General features: G+C 43.1%; 2 protein-coding genes across 7 annotated transcripts in view; both read right to left on the bottom strand.

Moving 5' to 3' along the window:
• Nucleotides 1-3632, bottom strand: part of LOC110985129 (uncharacterized) — a 76882-nt gene extending 73250 nt beyond the window's left edge. For 3 of the 6 annotated variants that reach the window (XM_087144475.1, XM_087144474.1, XM_087144470.1), the window contains exon 1: nucleotides 3475-3632. The gene's annotated coding sequence lies outside the window, so the exon portion shown is untranslated. Of the gene's footprint in view, nucleotides 1-1611; nucleotides 1731-2921; nucleotides 3242-3274; nucleotides 3419-3474 lie in introns of those variants that run through there. The other 3 variants (XM_087144472.1, XM_087144471.1, XM_087144473.1) reach the window with 3 other exon arrangements.
• A 1114-nt stretch (nucleotides 3633-4746) lies between these two features.
• Nucleotides 4747-12558, bottom strand: LOC110985189 (cholinesterase-like). The gene is made up of 9 exons (XM_087143825.1): nucleotides 12074-12558; nucleotides 11494-11647; nucleotides 11147-11224; nucleotides 10662-10780; nucleotides 10022-10192; nucleotides 9512-9761; nucleotides 8584-8965; nucleotides 7336-7517; nucleotides 4747-6203 (listed from the first exon to the last, which is right to left on the bottom strand). Exons 1-9 carry the CDS (start codon nucleotides 12449-12451, stop codon nucleotides 6094-6096), a joined length of 1824 nt encoding a protein of 607 aa, XP_086999951.1. The 5' UTR covers nucleotides 12452-12558; the 3' UTR covers nucleotides 4747-6093.
• Nucleotides 12559-14040: the final 1482 nt, after the last annotated feature.

Here is a 14040-nt window from a genome sequence, read left to right as displayed (position 1 = left end):
TTACAGGGCGGATCAAGGGGCACGTACATGTACATATGCACCTCCTGGTGCAGGAACACATCCGTGTAACCTTACAAATAATTGTGCACTCAGCAAAAATCATGGGTGCACTTGATATCTTAAAGGGTCCCTGTCAAGCTATTTTCTTGGATAAAAATCCTTCAAAATGAACAGGTTTGTTTTTAATAAGGAACCTAAAGCGGTATTTTCAATTTTTGTTTAATATTTGAAGTGGTGGGTTGCAAATGGTGTTTTGTTACTTTTTGGGATTTCAATATCCATACCCATGAGCAAAGTTTTGACACTGGGTTGCGGAAAAACGTGCACGATGCTTCTCCTTTGCCGGCCTGAATTTCTTTTCTTTTGTCGATTCACTCAGTCATACTCCACTGATCAATTTTTCTCAGAATAGTGAGAAAATTCTGGGTTCATAATTTGAAAAGAAAAGCCTTTAGATGCACCTGTAGATGAACCGAACCATGTCTCGCCTTGATGTCATAACAAGAGCAACCTCATTTGTTCAGCTGAACCTGGACAAATAAGTAAAAAAATGTGCACTTTTTCAAAACATTCCACCTCCATAAAGAAGTGTCAAATAAATAAAAGATCATCTGAAGAAACAGTGTGCCTGTGAGGAACAACACATAACTGTTACCTAGTCTTTTCACACATCACGAAAAAGCAATTTCTCGCAAACGGGGTTTCATGGAAGGATTAGAATATCGACCCATCCCTTCCCAGCCAAGGTTGAAAAACGACAATCTGCCTGTCCTCAAGCAAGAAAGGGTTTTGAAACCTGTCACACCATGGTACTTTATTGACCATATTCACTGGCAGCAAGAGGGGGGGTGTGTATGCATGTCCCATAATGGGGTAGGGCTCGATGGATCGGCATATTAATGGATTACACCGGATGGTCTGACAACTGTCCCCCCCTCCTCTGAAAAAATGGCCATATTCCACTGCCACCGGTTCAAATAGTTCAGAAGGACATTTGAAGCCTTGTTTACCAGTGCTGACGATAAACGGGGGCTTGAAAATATTGAACGAGTAAAAACTACCTACAGGTCCAAATCTGTTTTTGCCTTTATACCGGTAACTTCTGGATAGGTAGACCGGTGACTAGACGAGACACACTGCTGGCAAATGTACTGTTTGTGACACTATGTAAAAGACAGCACACGATTGGACTACTGCTTGAGTGAATAAATCTACCCTCTACCATTGACCCTGAAAACTTTGTACCGAGTTTATATCAAACTTGAGATTTCTGAGATTTTGTGAACAGCGATGGAGCCAATGCAAGGCCACTCTGGCTGAAACTACCCAATTTCTGTTCACAAATTCAGAAAGATTGGTGGAGTCGTCCCAGTGTACCGTACACTCGATGTTATCAGTGGCCTATCGCTGTTTGCTAGCTAGCCACATTCCTGAGACAGCTTGGAACATGAGCCTCCCACATACTGTACATGTATGTGAGTATTTGTGTAAGGCTCTACTCGGCAGCGTATCCAGCTTTTGGAGTTGGGGGGGGAGAGGAATTCAAAACCAAATGTGACGTGGGGCTTATTCAACATGATGTTAGGGGCAAAAAAATATCAAAGGCCTTACCCAAAATCAGTCAAGAGGTGGGGGGAGGCAAGTCTCCCCCCCTCCCCTTGGATAGGCCACTGGCGCCACTTTACTAGAAGCTGCATGTGTGTACAATGGCGCATTACATGCGCACTCTCAAAACGTCCACTGCATATGTACAGCTGGCATACCTACGCATCAGAAGTTGTCATACAGGTAGACTTCTGAGACACCTTTTCACACCAAGGATGTATACATGTATGGACAACATGTATCACTTGTGTGGAGATACGGTAGGCATGCAGTATGCCTGAATCAAACACAGCAAGGTTAGGCCAAGCCAAGCATGAGAACGAGCCTGGCCAGGCATCTGGTTTCACATCTGTCAGTACACTGCATAAAAACAGGCACACGTGCTGGTGGATCATAAGTGTTTGGAATTTCTTCTATGTCCATGGTTCAGAATGCCGTGTGATATTCAACAGATGCTGTGATTGGAGAATGCTCGCACATGTAAATGAGTGATAGCTAGTTGTAGGCGTTAGGTTAATTGGCTTTTGATGACAAACTGGGCCTTCCGCCAGTATGCAATCAAACCTCATTAGTAAGAGGTCTTCTAGACTTGCATACTTTCCTTGTTGTAACAGGAACCTTGTATTACGAGGAAGAAAAGCAATGAAAGACAAATAATTGGGACCCCAAGATTTCCTTGTTAATTAAAGCAGAATCTTATATTAGCAGTGCTCTTCTTAAAAAGGCTCGAATGTACATGTACAAAGTGCAGACCTCTGGTCACCGGTTAATTATGGGGCAGCAAGGACATCCAGAAGTTTAATTCACAACATAGCAGGTACATGTACATCCACACCATGCCAATGAAAACAACTGCAACAAGCACACGTGTACCTAAAAAGAGATTGTGTGACCCGATCCTTGGACTGGCTGGTGCACGTGTACCAAGGTGTACCAAGGTCGTTGTTTTCCTGCCATTTTGTGAGAATCCCGGATATGCCCCATATGCCGCAAACCAAGTTCATGATGTACATGTACATGGTCATGCTTTCTTGAGTTTAAAAGGAGGTACATGTATTTGTGGTTAAAATCTTACTCGCACAGTTACCCTAGGCAGTATTGGTTTTCCTCACTTGTAAGTTGACACTCCTACTATCTGCTGACATAAACATGGACGCGAGGATATTCCAACGGGGGAAGAATTTAACATACATGGACATGTGTTATTTTACCATATCCTATATCATACATGTAACTTTAATTTCTGAGTCTCACTTTCTCATTCTCTCTCATTTACACTTAGCAGTGCCAGGTTTTTTTTTTAATTGAATACTCACCTTTTCACCTTACAGAGTAAGACGTACCATGGAGGTAGTACCCTTGAGAATATACATTTATCTAGCTTGTTAGGCTATGTTTGTAAACAGCCTGTAGCCTGAAGAAGCCCTTACCATGCACTGCCTACCACATTTTTCTACGAGGACTTGACCACGTTTACAACGATTCCTTATTCATGAAGTTCGTGGAAATTCATTAATCTTGACTGAGATTGTTAAAATATGTGTGGTGGGCTGGACTACTGTCAGACAGCCTCCCTGGATTTCTCAGTCAGGTACGCGGTTACAAAGCTGGTCTAGTATGCGGTACAGTTACGCCTACGTCCGGTACATGTAATTCGCCGTACACTCACCGGTACATATCACCGTCACAGTGCGGTGGACGTCATCCGGCAAGGCTTAAGTCAAAGTGATTGATGTCATGGGTGCGACGCGCGCTGTCTGATCTGGAGGAGAGGCCGGACGTACGCTACGCAGAGCTGCTTAAAAACAGACCGAATAATTTCAGCTACCCAAATGAACATGCTGTAATCATGGAGCTACTGTAACTTACCTGGCCTAAGTAGGCCCAGCTTGCAACTATTACACGTAGCGGGCCGATGTTGGCGTCCACAGTGCGATGATCGGGCTGTTTTTTGGGGGGCACTGCGTGCGACAGCGCTGGCAGCTGTTGGTCGATCGGTAATGTTCGCGTTGGCAATCAGCCTACCCTTCTTGTGATGGCCGACGATGGCGCTGTATTACCTTGGCGGACCACTGTGGGGACCAGTTGCTGGACGTTACATGCTGAAAGCTTAGGCATCCAGCGCCACCGCGCTCGTTTTCTCCAGACTTCATCAGGAAGTTAAAAATGTTATTTTTAATTGGTTCTTTTGATTTCAGTTTTGTTTAATCATTCCCTTTTATTAACAAAAGTTACACGTTCATCATGTAAATGAAAGTGGCAATTTTGTGCGTTATTGGCTATGTGGGCGTGAGTCCGGGGGTTTATATCCCTTAATCTTTTTGGGTGGGGAACGGTCTATTGAACCCCCCCCCCAAAGTATTTCGCGGTGAGAAAAAAATTAGAGTCGATTGAGAAGAACTTTTCGAACTCCTCAGCAACCAGAATGCATTCAATAGCACTCAAAAAGGGAGAAAAATTTCAAAGCTATAAATATGCCATTCTGGTGCAAGATCTTCTGCAGGAATGTATATATATTTTTAAAATCTGTACCATGAACACCGCCCCCAATAGTGTCCTATGGTCTCTCCCCACCCAACCCCGTTTTCAAATTTCATTCGATGGCCGACAAGTCACCCCCAACAATCCCCCATCCACAGTATGACCGTACGATAAACAAGCAAGCAAACTAAAAGACAGCCTGATCGCCCAAAGGACAGACAAAACATCCAAATTTTCACGATCATTCAAGAAATAATTCGCTTTGGTTATTCGAGCACCTGAAAACAAACGTACGGCAACCAAAATCATGTCAACCACCACCGACCCACTCCAACTGAACTCACCAGCGAAAAAAAAGCAGTCCAATTTGCCCAAGAAAGGCAGGCCTGAAATTTTACGGTTAAGTCGGTAACTGGGAAATATTATCGCCGTTTCTACAAACCGTAATTCAAACATAAGCCACTGGATAACAATATATAAAAGAACCGAAAGGGTATTTCAGAAAATGTGTCTAATAATGAAACCGTGGAAAACGTTTTTCTTAAGGCTAAAAAGGGTAATCTTCGGTCAGAAGGAATAGCAATTTGTCTAATGAAACATACGAAAACCAGGTAAAATGTAACTGCAAATAAAAAAAGAGATAAAATTCTACCACAAAACTTTCACTAACTAGACAATTTTAATCTTTCACAGTTGCATGAACTTAGTTGCACAATCGTATGAAGTGCCTTGTCTGTAACCAGCTATGGATGAATTAGAGAACTAATCAATATGGAGATAAATTTGAGCTCAAAGTTAATTGTGCTCCATTACAAAAATTAAATCAAAAGGATCTTACCGCTTACAAAAGAATTAGAGGTAATCCTGCTCTTTTACGGTTGACGGCATACGCGGTCTCTTCATGGGCCGTCATATTTGTTTTCGAAGCCCCTGAGCATTAATATCTCTGAAATTTGAACCAGGAAGTGTAGTGCAGACAAATGGAGTACATGTATGGGTGTGTTGGTTCTCACAGTAATGTCTTTTTTCATAGTTCTGGTCTATTTGTTTCAGAGTCGATCGCGACCAGTGAGCTCAAATCTGGTTTGCGCCATCTATTAGGCAGGTTCTGACGAGCGTCAGTTCACTGATCACAATTCTGATCTGCGTGAAGTATTGCATGTCTGGTTTTCCTGTCGGTCCTTTGAGTCAACTACTAATAGACCCCTAAATTAAATAAATCAGAAAGATTTGACCTCTAATAGAGGAATTACCGAAGAAATAATAGAGGAACTGCCGAAAAAACATTTTCAATTAAAAAAAAACACTGACTATGAGCTCACTACAGTGGTATTCCCAAACGCCTCATAATTATTAACAGCTACATACCAAGAATCAGCACTTTAGTTTATTCAAATTTATATTTTCCGGGGTTTTTTTTTAGACTTTCCGGGTTCTTTAGCCCTTATAAATAAAGCCCAATTTAGCCCAATAAATTGCGATGGTTTCAATACAGAGTTACAGAAACTTGGCTGTTAGCTCTTGTTTTAATTAAAATTGGTAAAAGAGATGACTTGTGCTCTTTTTGTCAAGCTGGGTGTGAAACTTCGATTCATCTCCTTTGTACTTGTGAGATATCCACCTCTTTTTAAAAATCTGATTGGCTTAAAAATACCCTGAACATTGATATGCTTTTGGATAACAAAACTACCCGTTTTGCAATTTCTAATAACTCTAGGAATGTACTCAATTTAATTCTCTTGCTTTGCCACTTCCGTGTTTACAAGATGAAAATGAACGGGGGGAAACCATCATTTATATACATGTATTTGAAAGACGATTTAAAAACGATTTTATGCCTTAGAAACAGTACCTCTCACGGAAAGTCTGCTAAATTCAGTCTTAAATGGGCCTTTTTTCTTTGCTGTGTAATCAACTTCTCTTTTTTATTATTAAATCTAACGTAATAGACAAAAGAAACTTGAATAAGGGGCCCTGGGTGGGGAAAAAATTATGATGACGTTGACGCTACAGCTCCTCCTTGTATTTGGCGAACTGAGCCCTCCACTCCGCCATGTCCGTGTACTTCCAGTTGTAGAAAGATTGCTTCCACTCAAGTCCTGCATCGTCTGCATCAGCTGGCCAATAGAATAGAGAAAATATTTTAAAATATATCATACAATGCAACAGGAAATAAACCAGACAACACCAGTCCACACCAGACTAGACCAAAACAGGCAGATGAATAAGGCCCTGCTCATGATAAAAGTGTCTAGACACAAAGGAAAGATAAAACGCGTTCACGCTTGGCGAAAGACCATTCATAATTTTTCACGTATCGGAAGACCTCAAAGTGCCACGTGACCACACGCTTGTCCTTGAGATCGATCAACTTATCCTGTCCAAGCGTGTGGTTTGCAACCATATTTTGACAATGGGGTACATCTTAAAATTGGCGCGAGTTCTTTCAAATGGCAAGACAATAATTGCTTCACATTTTTCACATTTGTTCCACATAAGTTTCGTACGCTTGTCAACAATATATACATGTATGTACGTATCCGGTGGAATGAATATTGTTCGGTGGTCTTTCTTAAGGGAAAAGTTTCCAAAATGGGAATTTTCTCTTAAAACTTTTTAAGCTTCTCGTCTGTAAAATCCTCACTCTCGCCCAGAAAACGGATAGTACCTGTTTTAAAATGCCGGTGCCTTTAATTTGTTCAAATGATAGGAAATTGAAGGAATGTTCTCATTTTGGTCGCATTTTGGGACTTAAAGGTTAAAAATAACATATCGGAATCTCATGTTCTGGCATCCAGACTACGGTTCAACCGTTCAACAGTTCAAGTCCTCATCGCGCGGGAAACAAATGACAAAGTTTGTTGATTCGTAATGGGCACCGAGCTGGACCAAGAGAGGGCGCACTTTTCCTAGCAATGGCGCGGCTCCTTTGGTAGTATTAAACTGCGCATCGCGCTGCTGCACGAATGAATATGAAACGCAAGCCTTGCAATGATCGCATTGCTACCAACCAAATGAACACTCCCGACCAAAATGGTTCTGTTTAACCGATGAATGGGTGCTTATCCTTAGGGTGGATACCTGCACGTTTCGGGGAATCGTGTTTGGAATATTCCCTTTTCAAGCAAGGTCAGCGAGATTCATAATAGTCTGGGGGTTTACGTATTTCCCAGCCTGACTTTGAAATGGGAAGCGATGTTAAATAAACATATAAAATGTACTTTTATGCATAAAAACGATCGGTCATACCCATCATTGTCCTGAGTTGGAATACAAACGTGTTCCAGAAGTGGCATTCTCGGCTCTTGAGGGCTCTCTTGTTCGTGAGGTTCAAGTCAAGCTCTTTGTATTCCAATTCGGGGATAGTAAACTTGGGCCAGAAACCAAGGCCGGGATCAGAGGGTGAGTTTTGACTGCCGAGGCTGGGGTTTCTATTAAAAAAAAATAGACCAAAAGTCGGTAATTTTTTTAGAGGCATTTGTTTTTCGAATTTGTTTTATTTCCCTGAGTGTTTAATTGTCTGTGGATTGAATGAGGGCGTGATCACCAATTGCAGACCGGCAAGACAGTCTCCTGGGAAAAAAAAGAGGCCTGGAAATTACATTTTACCTGATTCCTTTCCATTCGCCAATGACATTTTTCTCGAGATGTATCGCATACTTGTCTTTGAGTCCTTGCTGCATAAAACGATGACACCAGCCCACACGTCTGCTTCCTTGCTGCACGCGCCTTGTTCAAGTTAATGCTCTGAATGCATGGGGGCATTGATTATTGATCCAAATTCGCATCAATGTATTTTATCGCATATGCACGCACCAAGCGGTATGCAGGCGCCCTCAGTGGCGTATAACTTTCTGCCAACTTTCTCTCAAGTTCCCAGGGATTTCTTTCTTTCATGTAGTTACTGCCTCTCTGATGTGCTCTTACAGGGCTCAAAATGAAGACATCGCTTTTGTTCCATGCGCACGTACAGTATGGACTTTATCTCCATCGAAAACCTTGAAAAGCCCAACTCTGTGCATGGGTGTAAATCCCGGGGAGATGTGGGTATATATCCCCTTTTTATGCGGGGATGGGGTATTGAAAAATCCCCCAACTTTCTTGTGATAAGCAAACAAATTAAAGTAGATTGCGAGGAATTTTTTGATTTCCCAACGACTGAAATGTTTGCAATATCACTAAAAAGCGAAAAGAAAGTTTTAAAAGCCATTAATATGCTATTCTGATGTAAGACTCTGCATGAATATTACACATTACAGACGTACATCTTTATCATGAACATCGCCCCTATAATTATAGTTTAAGTAATTATTTGGTGTCCCCCCCGCTTTCCAAATTTTCATGGCTGGGCAAGTCATCCCTCACTTTTCCCTATCCCGCCCACCCCAAATTTTCTAGTACAGATTTACGCTACTGACTCTACACAATGTGACGCACCGATCTCTTTTGCAGTTCTGGTAAGTGCGTGTGTGAAGGGGGGAGGATCTCCATACTCACCCAGTCTTTGCAAACGTGGTCCAGAATTCCATGAACTTGACAGAAAGTGCCACGTCGTCGCGGTACTGATCCATGTATGGCCGAAAGGGGGGCGAAAATGGCATGCCAAACACGTACCAGAGGTCTGCCCCGTGGGTCGCCCCCATCCACGGGGGAGTCGACTCGAACTCATTAACCCGTGTCATCTGGTACATGAAGACGTCGTCGCCGCTTTGGGCGTGGTCACGCGCCACCTGGTCAGTTCCGCTAACAAAAGCGGAATCGCCGAAATACTCCACGTACGATTTGAGATAATTTGCGGTTTGGTTGTCGGCCTGGGACCAGTCGACGTACTGTTGTTTGATTGCGTCCATGAGTAGGGCATTGGAGGCCTCCGAGTTACCTGCAAACACACACAAAATGCAAATGTGTTTATGTCCGCCGACGAAATCGAAAGGGTGTGACATGTTTCCCGCCTTGTCCTTTTGTGTTTGTATGGACCAAATCTTGCCGGGGTGACAAATCGAGAAATCCTTTGCGCGTGAAGTTCAAAATTGGGTTTCTGGAATGCTCCCGGTGATCCTGAGCAGCCTATTGCATTTTGGGTAGAAAGGTCAAAGGTCAACATAGTTAAAACAATAGAAATCTTGTCAACACAATAATATGAGAATATATTGTAAGTATCATTATGGCTTTTGCATTGTTTTTGGTAAATCCACAAGCCTGTTGCTTTTTAGACTGAAAGATCAGTTGGTTAAACCACTTAGGACAATTCTTTTTGCGTTCTTACGTTTAAAGCTGTGGTGGGTTATCAAAAGGCATAGGCTCGATGAGAATTTGATTACGCTTCGTCCTTGTTTCCAGCTCGTTTCTCTTCCAAGCGGTCACTGCGAGGCCCATTCAAAAGTTTCGCGATAATTTGTAAGGGTTTCATTAAAGACTTTCTCACCGTAAAAATAATTGGCTACTTCTGCGGACAGGGCTCGGTCGAAATCCTCCTTCGTCAGGAAGGGCGGTTCCTCCTGCGCCCCTGGACCAAAGAATGCGTTTATTGACACGAAAAGCGTTCCCTCGTCTCTGGTCGTCCCGAGGAGAATTGGGGCGTGGTTGTACCGCCCCGCTGCGTACAGGTTGGCGGGTGTGTCGTCCAGGAAGGTCCCATCTACTACCACAGGAGGCGAGACATTTGTTGCCCACACCTGAAAGTTTTAACGACTGTTACATCGGTGTCACCAAAGGACCATGCAAACACTTGTCACAGGTGTTAACATTTTAGAGGTTGATTCAGCACTGTTGGTGTTACTTTAACACCCTCCACTGTACTGAAATAATTGTAGGTGTATAAAGTAAACCAGCGTTGTTAAAGTAACACAGTTTGGTGTTGTCATCTGATAACACCAAAGGTGTTGTTTTAGCACCACCTTTTTTGCAGTGAAAATTCTTCGAACTTGAACGATACCTCTTGTGATGCGTTCAAAACAGCCATCGCGCCCTGTTGTCTTAGACAGTTCACCAGAGCGGCGCTGTCCGGTGCACTGCAGCCGAGTCTCTTCCCCATATCAAAGGCCTGCCGTCGGAGCCGGTCCCGTTTCCCGTCCGTAAACGCCCACGGAGAATACGCGGTGCCACTCTAATCGACAAGCAAGACGTTACAATGAGATGCCAATTCGTTACGTAGTTACACCTATGAATCGAAGCTTCCAGTTGTTGCACGAGAGAATCAGTTTCATTTTTGTGGTCAACACTAAACTTTATTTACAATTTTCTCAGCCCAAGCTATGCTGAGTTCTTATCAGAACCATAAGTACCACCCTTATTTGGCTGTAACGCCTTTTGGCAACTCGATCTACTTTCCAAAACTTCAGGAATAGTTCTAAATTAAAATATAACGACTATTGAAAAAAGGTGAGACATACTGTTCTCGGTTGGATTTCGAACACGTTCCTTTCTTGAAGTTGGCTTGAGAAAGAGACTACTGGCCAGCCTTATAAGCACTTGTACGAAGCAGTGACGTGGGAGAGTCTGTTAGCGAGATCAACCTCACCTTCAGTCCCAACACCGAAATGAATCCGGGATTGTCTCAGTGAAAGAAAACCCACCTGCATGATGGCTTGTTGGAATAGCCCCCGCGACATCTGTGACAGCACCAGGAGGCTGACGCTGGCAGACCCGGCACTCTCACCGAAGATGGTAATCCGTTCGCTGTTCCCACCAAAGGCTGTTGAAGGACACGAAAATATTGTGGGTGTTGTCTCCCGCTTCTAACGCAGGGAAGACTGTGATCGCGCCACAGCTCTGGACCGCACCAGTAACGATGTTGTTTGGCTGAAATTAGCAGTCCTGTATTTCAAATTTGATTTTCCTTCCAGCCCACTTTTGGTATAGACTTGGTAAATAATGCCAAAGGTCACATTTCTTCAAATTTGTGTCAAAGAACATATTAATCTTTTGAAATCTTTAACTGCAGCCAGTGTTCAAAATTCAAGGTCGTCAAAATGAAATGTTTTGACCCAACAGGCAGTGCAGAACAAATGAGAAATTTGTAGAAAACTTTAAATCCGGACAATACAAAATGTGACCGGACCTGCTATGTTCTTCTTGATCCACTCAAGAGCAAATACTTGGTCAAGAAGTCCTGCGTTGCCCGGTACCACCTCATCACCTGTAGTGTTAGATGAGAAAAAAAACGAGACAATACATATTCTGTCAGCTCATGGAAACAGACATAGCTATGGGGTAGCCGTTTTGCACACTGAGCAACTGTGATATGCTTTGAAGTTCGACGATTCACAGCGTAAAAACTGTTTTTGACAGCGGTCGTGCATCCGTCAGCACAAAGTCGTGAAATCCCTCTATTGGGGCTGTGCAATGGGCGAACTGAAATTACTACTATCACCAGTCACCTTCAACAAAGACGATCGTTTTAAATACCTGTTGTCATAAATCCAAAGACGTTCAATCGGTAGTTGATACTGACGACTATGACGTCCCCAAAGGCGACCATTGGCTGTATGTAGTATTGTACGGAGGACCCAAAGACGAACCCACCCCCGTGTATCCAGACCATGACGGCAGCGCCTCCTTCCTGTAAAGAGGTAGACAAATTGACAATTGCTCGCTTAATTTTTATATTATTGATACGAAGCGTCTGCTGTTGGAGCACATGCTCACGTAACACAAATAAAATGATTACTAGGGTCGAGACAGAATACTCGAAATCTGTTAGTCAGTGTGCACCACATCAGATTTAAACTTTTCTTGTTTCAGCCCTTGTCCCAATCCTCTTGCTACTCATGACAAAAGAGCATGGATGGAAATACACAATAGCCTATCGATTTCTATGTCTTTTAAAATATGCCCCTAGAAATATGCCCCTAGACTGACTGAATCTGACAATAAGTAAACGACAGCTGGGTTGCCGATGTTGTTGCCTTCTGTTGCCTCAACATTTTGAGTGTGTCAGCGGAGTGTGTCATCGTCGAGAAAGAAACCATAACGATATGTCACTTACGACTGCTGGTCTTGGTGCATAGATGTTCAGATACAAGCAGTCTTCATCGACACTTGGTAGCGGAGGTACGGAATCGCCTGGAACTACGCCTTGAACACAAGAATCCCTGAAGTACGTAGCGTTGTACGTCCCATCCCAGGGTTCTTTGGTCACCGGGGGCTTGAAACGCAGCGGCCCCACGGGTGGCTGGGCGAACGGTATACCCTTGAACACGTCGATGGTCTTGTTCTCCAAGAACTCCGACTCCTCAAAGAACTCGGTGGTACCGATCAGTTTGCCACCTTCCACCGTGACCTCTGGTTGGATTTGAGCGGCACCCAGCCCCACCAATGAGCAGACAGCGAGAATGACTCGCACTAAAGTATGGTCTTTACGCATGTTTGACGTTAAACGGTTCACTTTACTTGTGAAGTTTGGTTTAGTTGCCCCAAATTAGAGCCAAAATTTCACGTGTCACTCGTGACTGTCTGTCCCCGAGTATTGCACTGTCAAGTATAAAAAAGATGACAACGCACTTAAGTTGGTTAATATTTTATCGGTCTGGTTCCCTGACCTTTCATTGTCTGTGTTTGGTCAAGTAACAACCTCGGTCAACAATTTGGGGTACCTCTTGTCCCTTAGTTTTTCCTTGCAACTTCAGGCCATGTTCGGATTACTTTGCTGTGGCTAGAAATTATACGCGAGTGTATGGTAGTAGCCGCAGCCAGCTTCCATAGAGTTTTGTGCAATTTTAAGCCACAGCCAAGTAATTCGGACGCGGCCTCATAAATTATTCATTAGACCCTGAGTGAACGTGGAAGTATATTCAAAACTCATTAAGACGAATTAGATGAAGGTATTAAAATCAGATCTCGTTTCATGCCACGTGAAGGCTTTTTCCAGTTACTCAAAAAATTGAACAACCTCAAGAAATTGTCGAATGGCGCTTAAAAACGGGCACTTTTCGGCCGCCCAACCCTGACCACGTTGAATCCAACAAGGTTCTAATATTGTCACTGTGACACACGTTGAATAACAAAAACAGAAATAACTATTTACACCACACCCTTTAAACAAACACTCGTCATCAGGCAACGCTTGGGTGTTTGAAGTGCAGATAAATGACTCCCCGCTGCTTTTCTATCGGTAATAACTGACCTTCGTACCACAGCAGTCTCTCTTCTTTCTTCTGCCTGCCTTGGTTTATTAACTGGTTTACTTATAACGTAATTATATTTTGTATGTGATCACAAAATTTAAAAGGTGATTAGCACTATTGTCGCTGTGAAAATGTGCATACAGTTGTCCGTCAACAGTTCATCAAGTGATCTGTACTCACTGGTATGGAAAGCTCTAATTGGTTTTCGCACGTAAGGTACAAAAGTAATTAATTCAGAAGGGTTGCAAATCAAACCTGCTCGTTGATACAAGAGTGTACGCGTTCAACTCATTGTACAATTCAACCTAATTACTGCTTCTTTTCGCGAGGATTGGTCAACTACTCCTGTAGGAAAGTCTTGTTATTTCAAGTTCAGCTAGTCAGTTACCAGTCATGATAATGTAGTCTTCATGTCAAAGTCCTTTGAGCGGTCCAAAGATACGCCAAGTACATGAAGAGAATCGCTTATCACTGAGGTCGATCTGAGGTCGATTAGTGCAAACTAACTTCTCACAGAAGGTGAACAGACAGTGCATTTCTGTGCCACCGCTATTGCAGACGATACCAGCGAGCTTGCATGTCAAGTCAGACAGAAAACTACTGGAGGATTTGCTACAAATCGGCAATATGAACGGTAGAAACGACATGTGAAACTTGTGTGAACAGCGCATTGGGCCCGATATTGATTAGATACTGTCTGTACGGCTAAAGGAAAATTTGGAAGCATGAGGAAAAGCCTGACGGGTTTACTAGATGTAGCGTGGACTACAACGTCCACACTGTGCGAGCAAAGTCATTTTCTTTTTAAAAGTTCGCACCTACCAGCTTC

Source organism: Acanthaster planci, linkage group LG12 (genome assembly GCF_054643075.1).
Source record: "Acanthaster planci isolate LZ-2023a linkage group LG12, COTS_SCS, whole genome shotgun sequence".
Lineage (NCBI taxonomy): Eukaryota > Metazoa > Echinodermata > Asteroidea > Valvatida > Acanthasteridae > Acanthaster > Acanthaster planci.
Note: the sequence above shows the minus strand (reverse complement) of the source record. Positions and strands in the feature narration are given on the sequence as shown.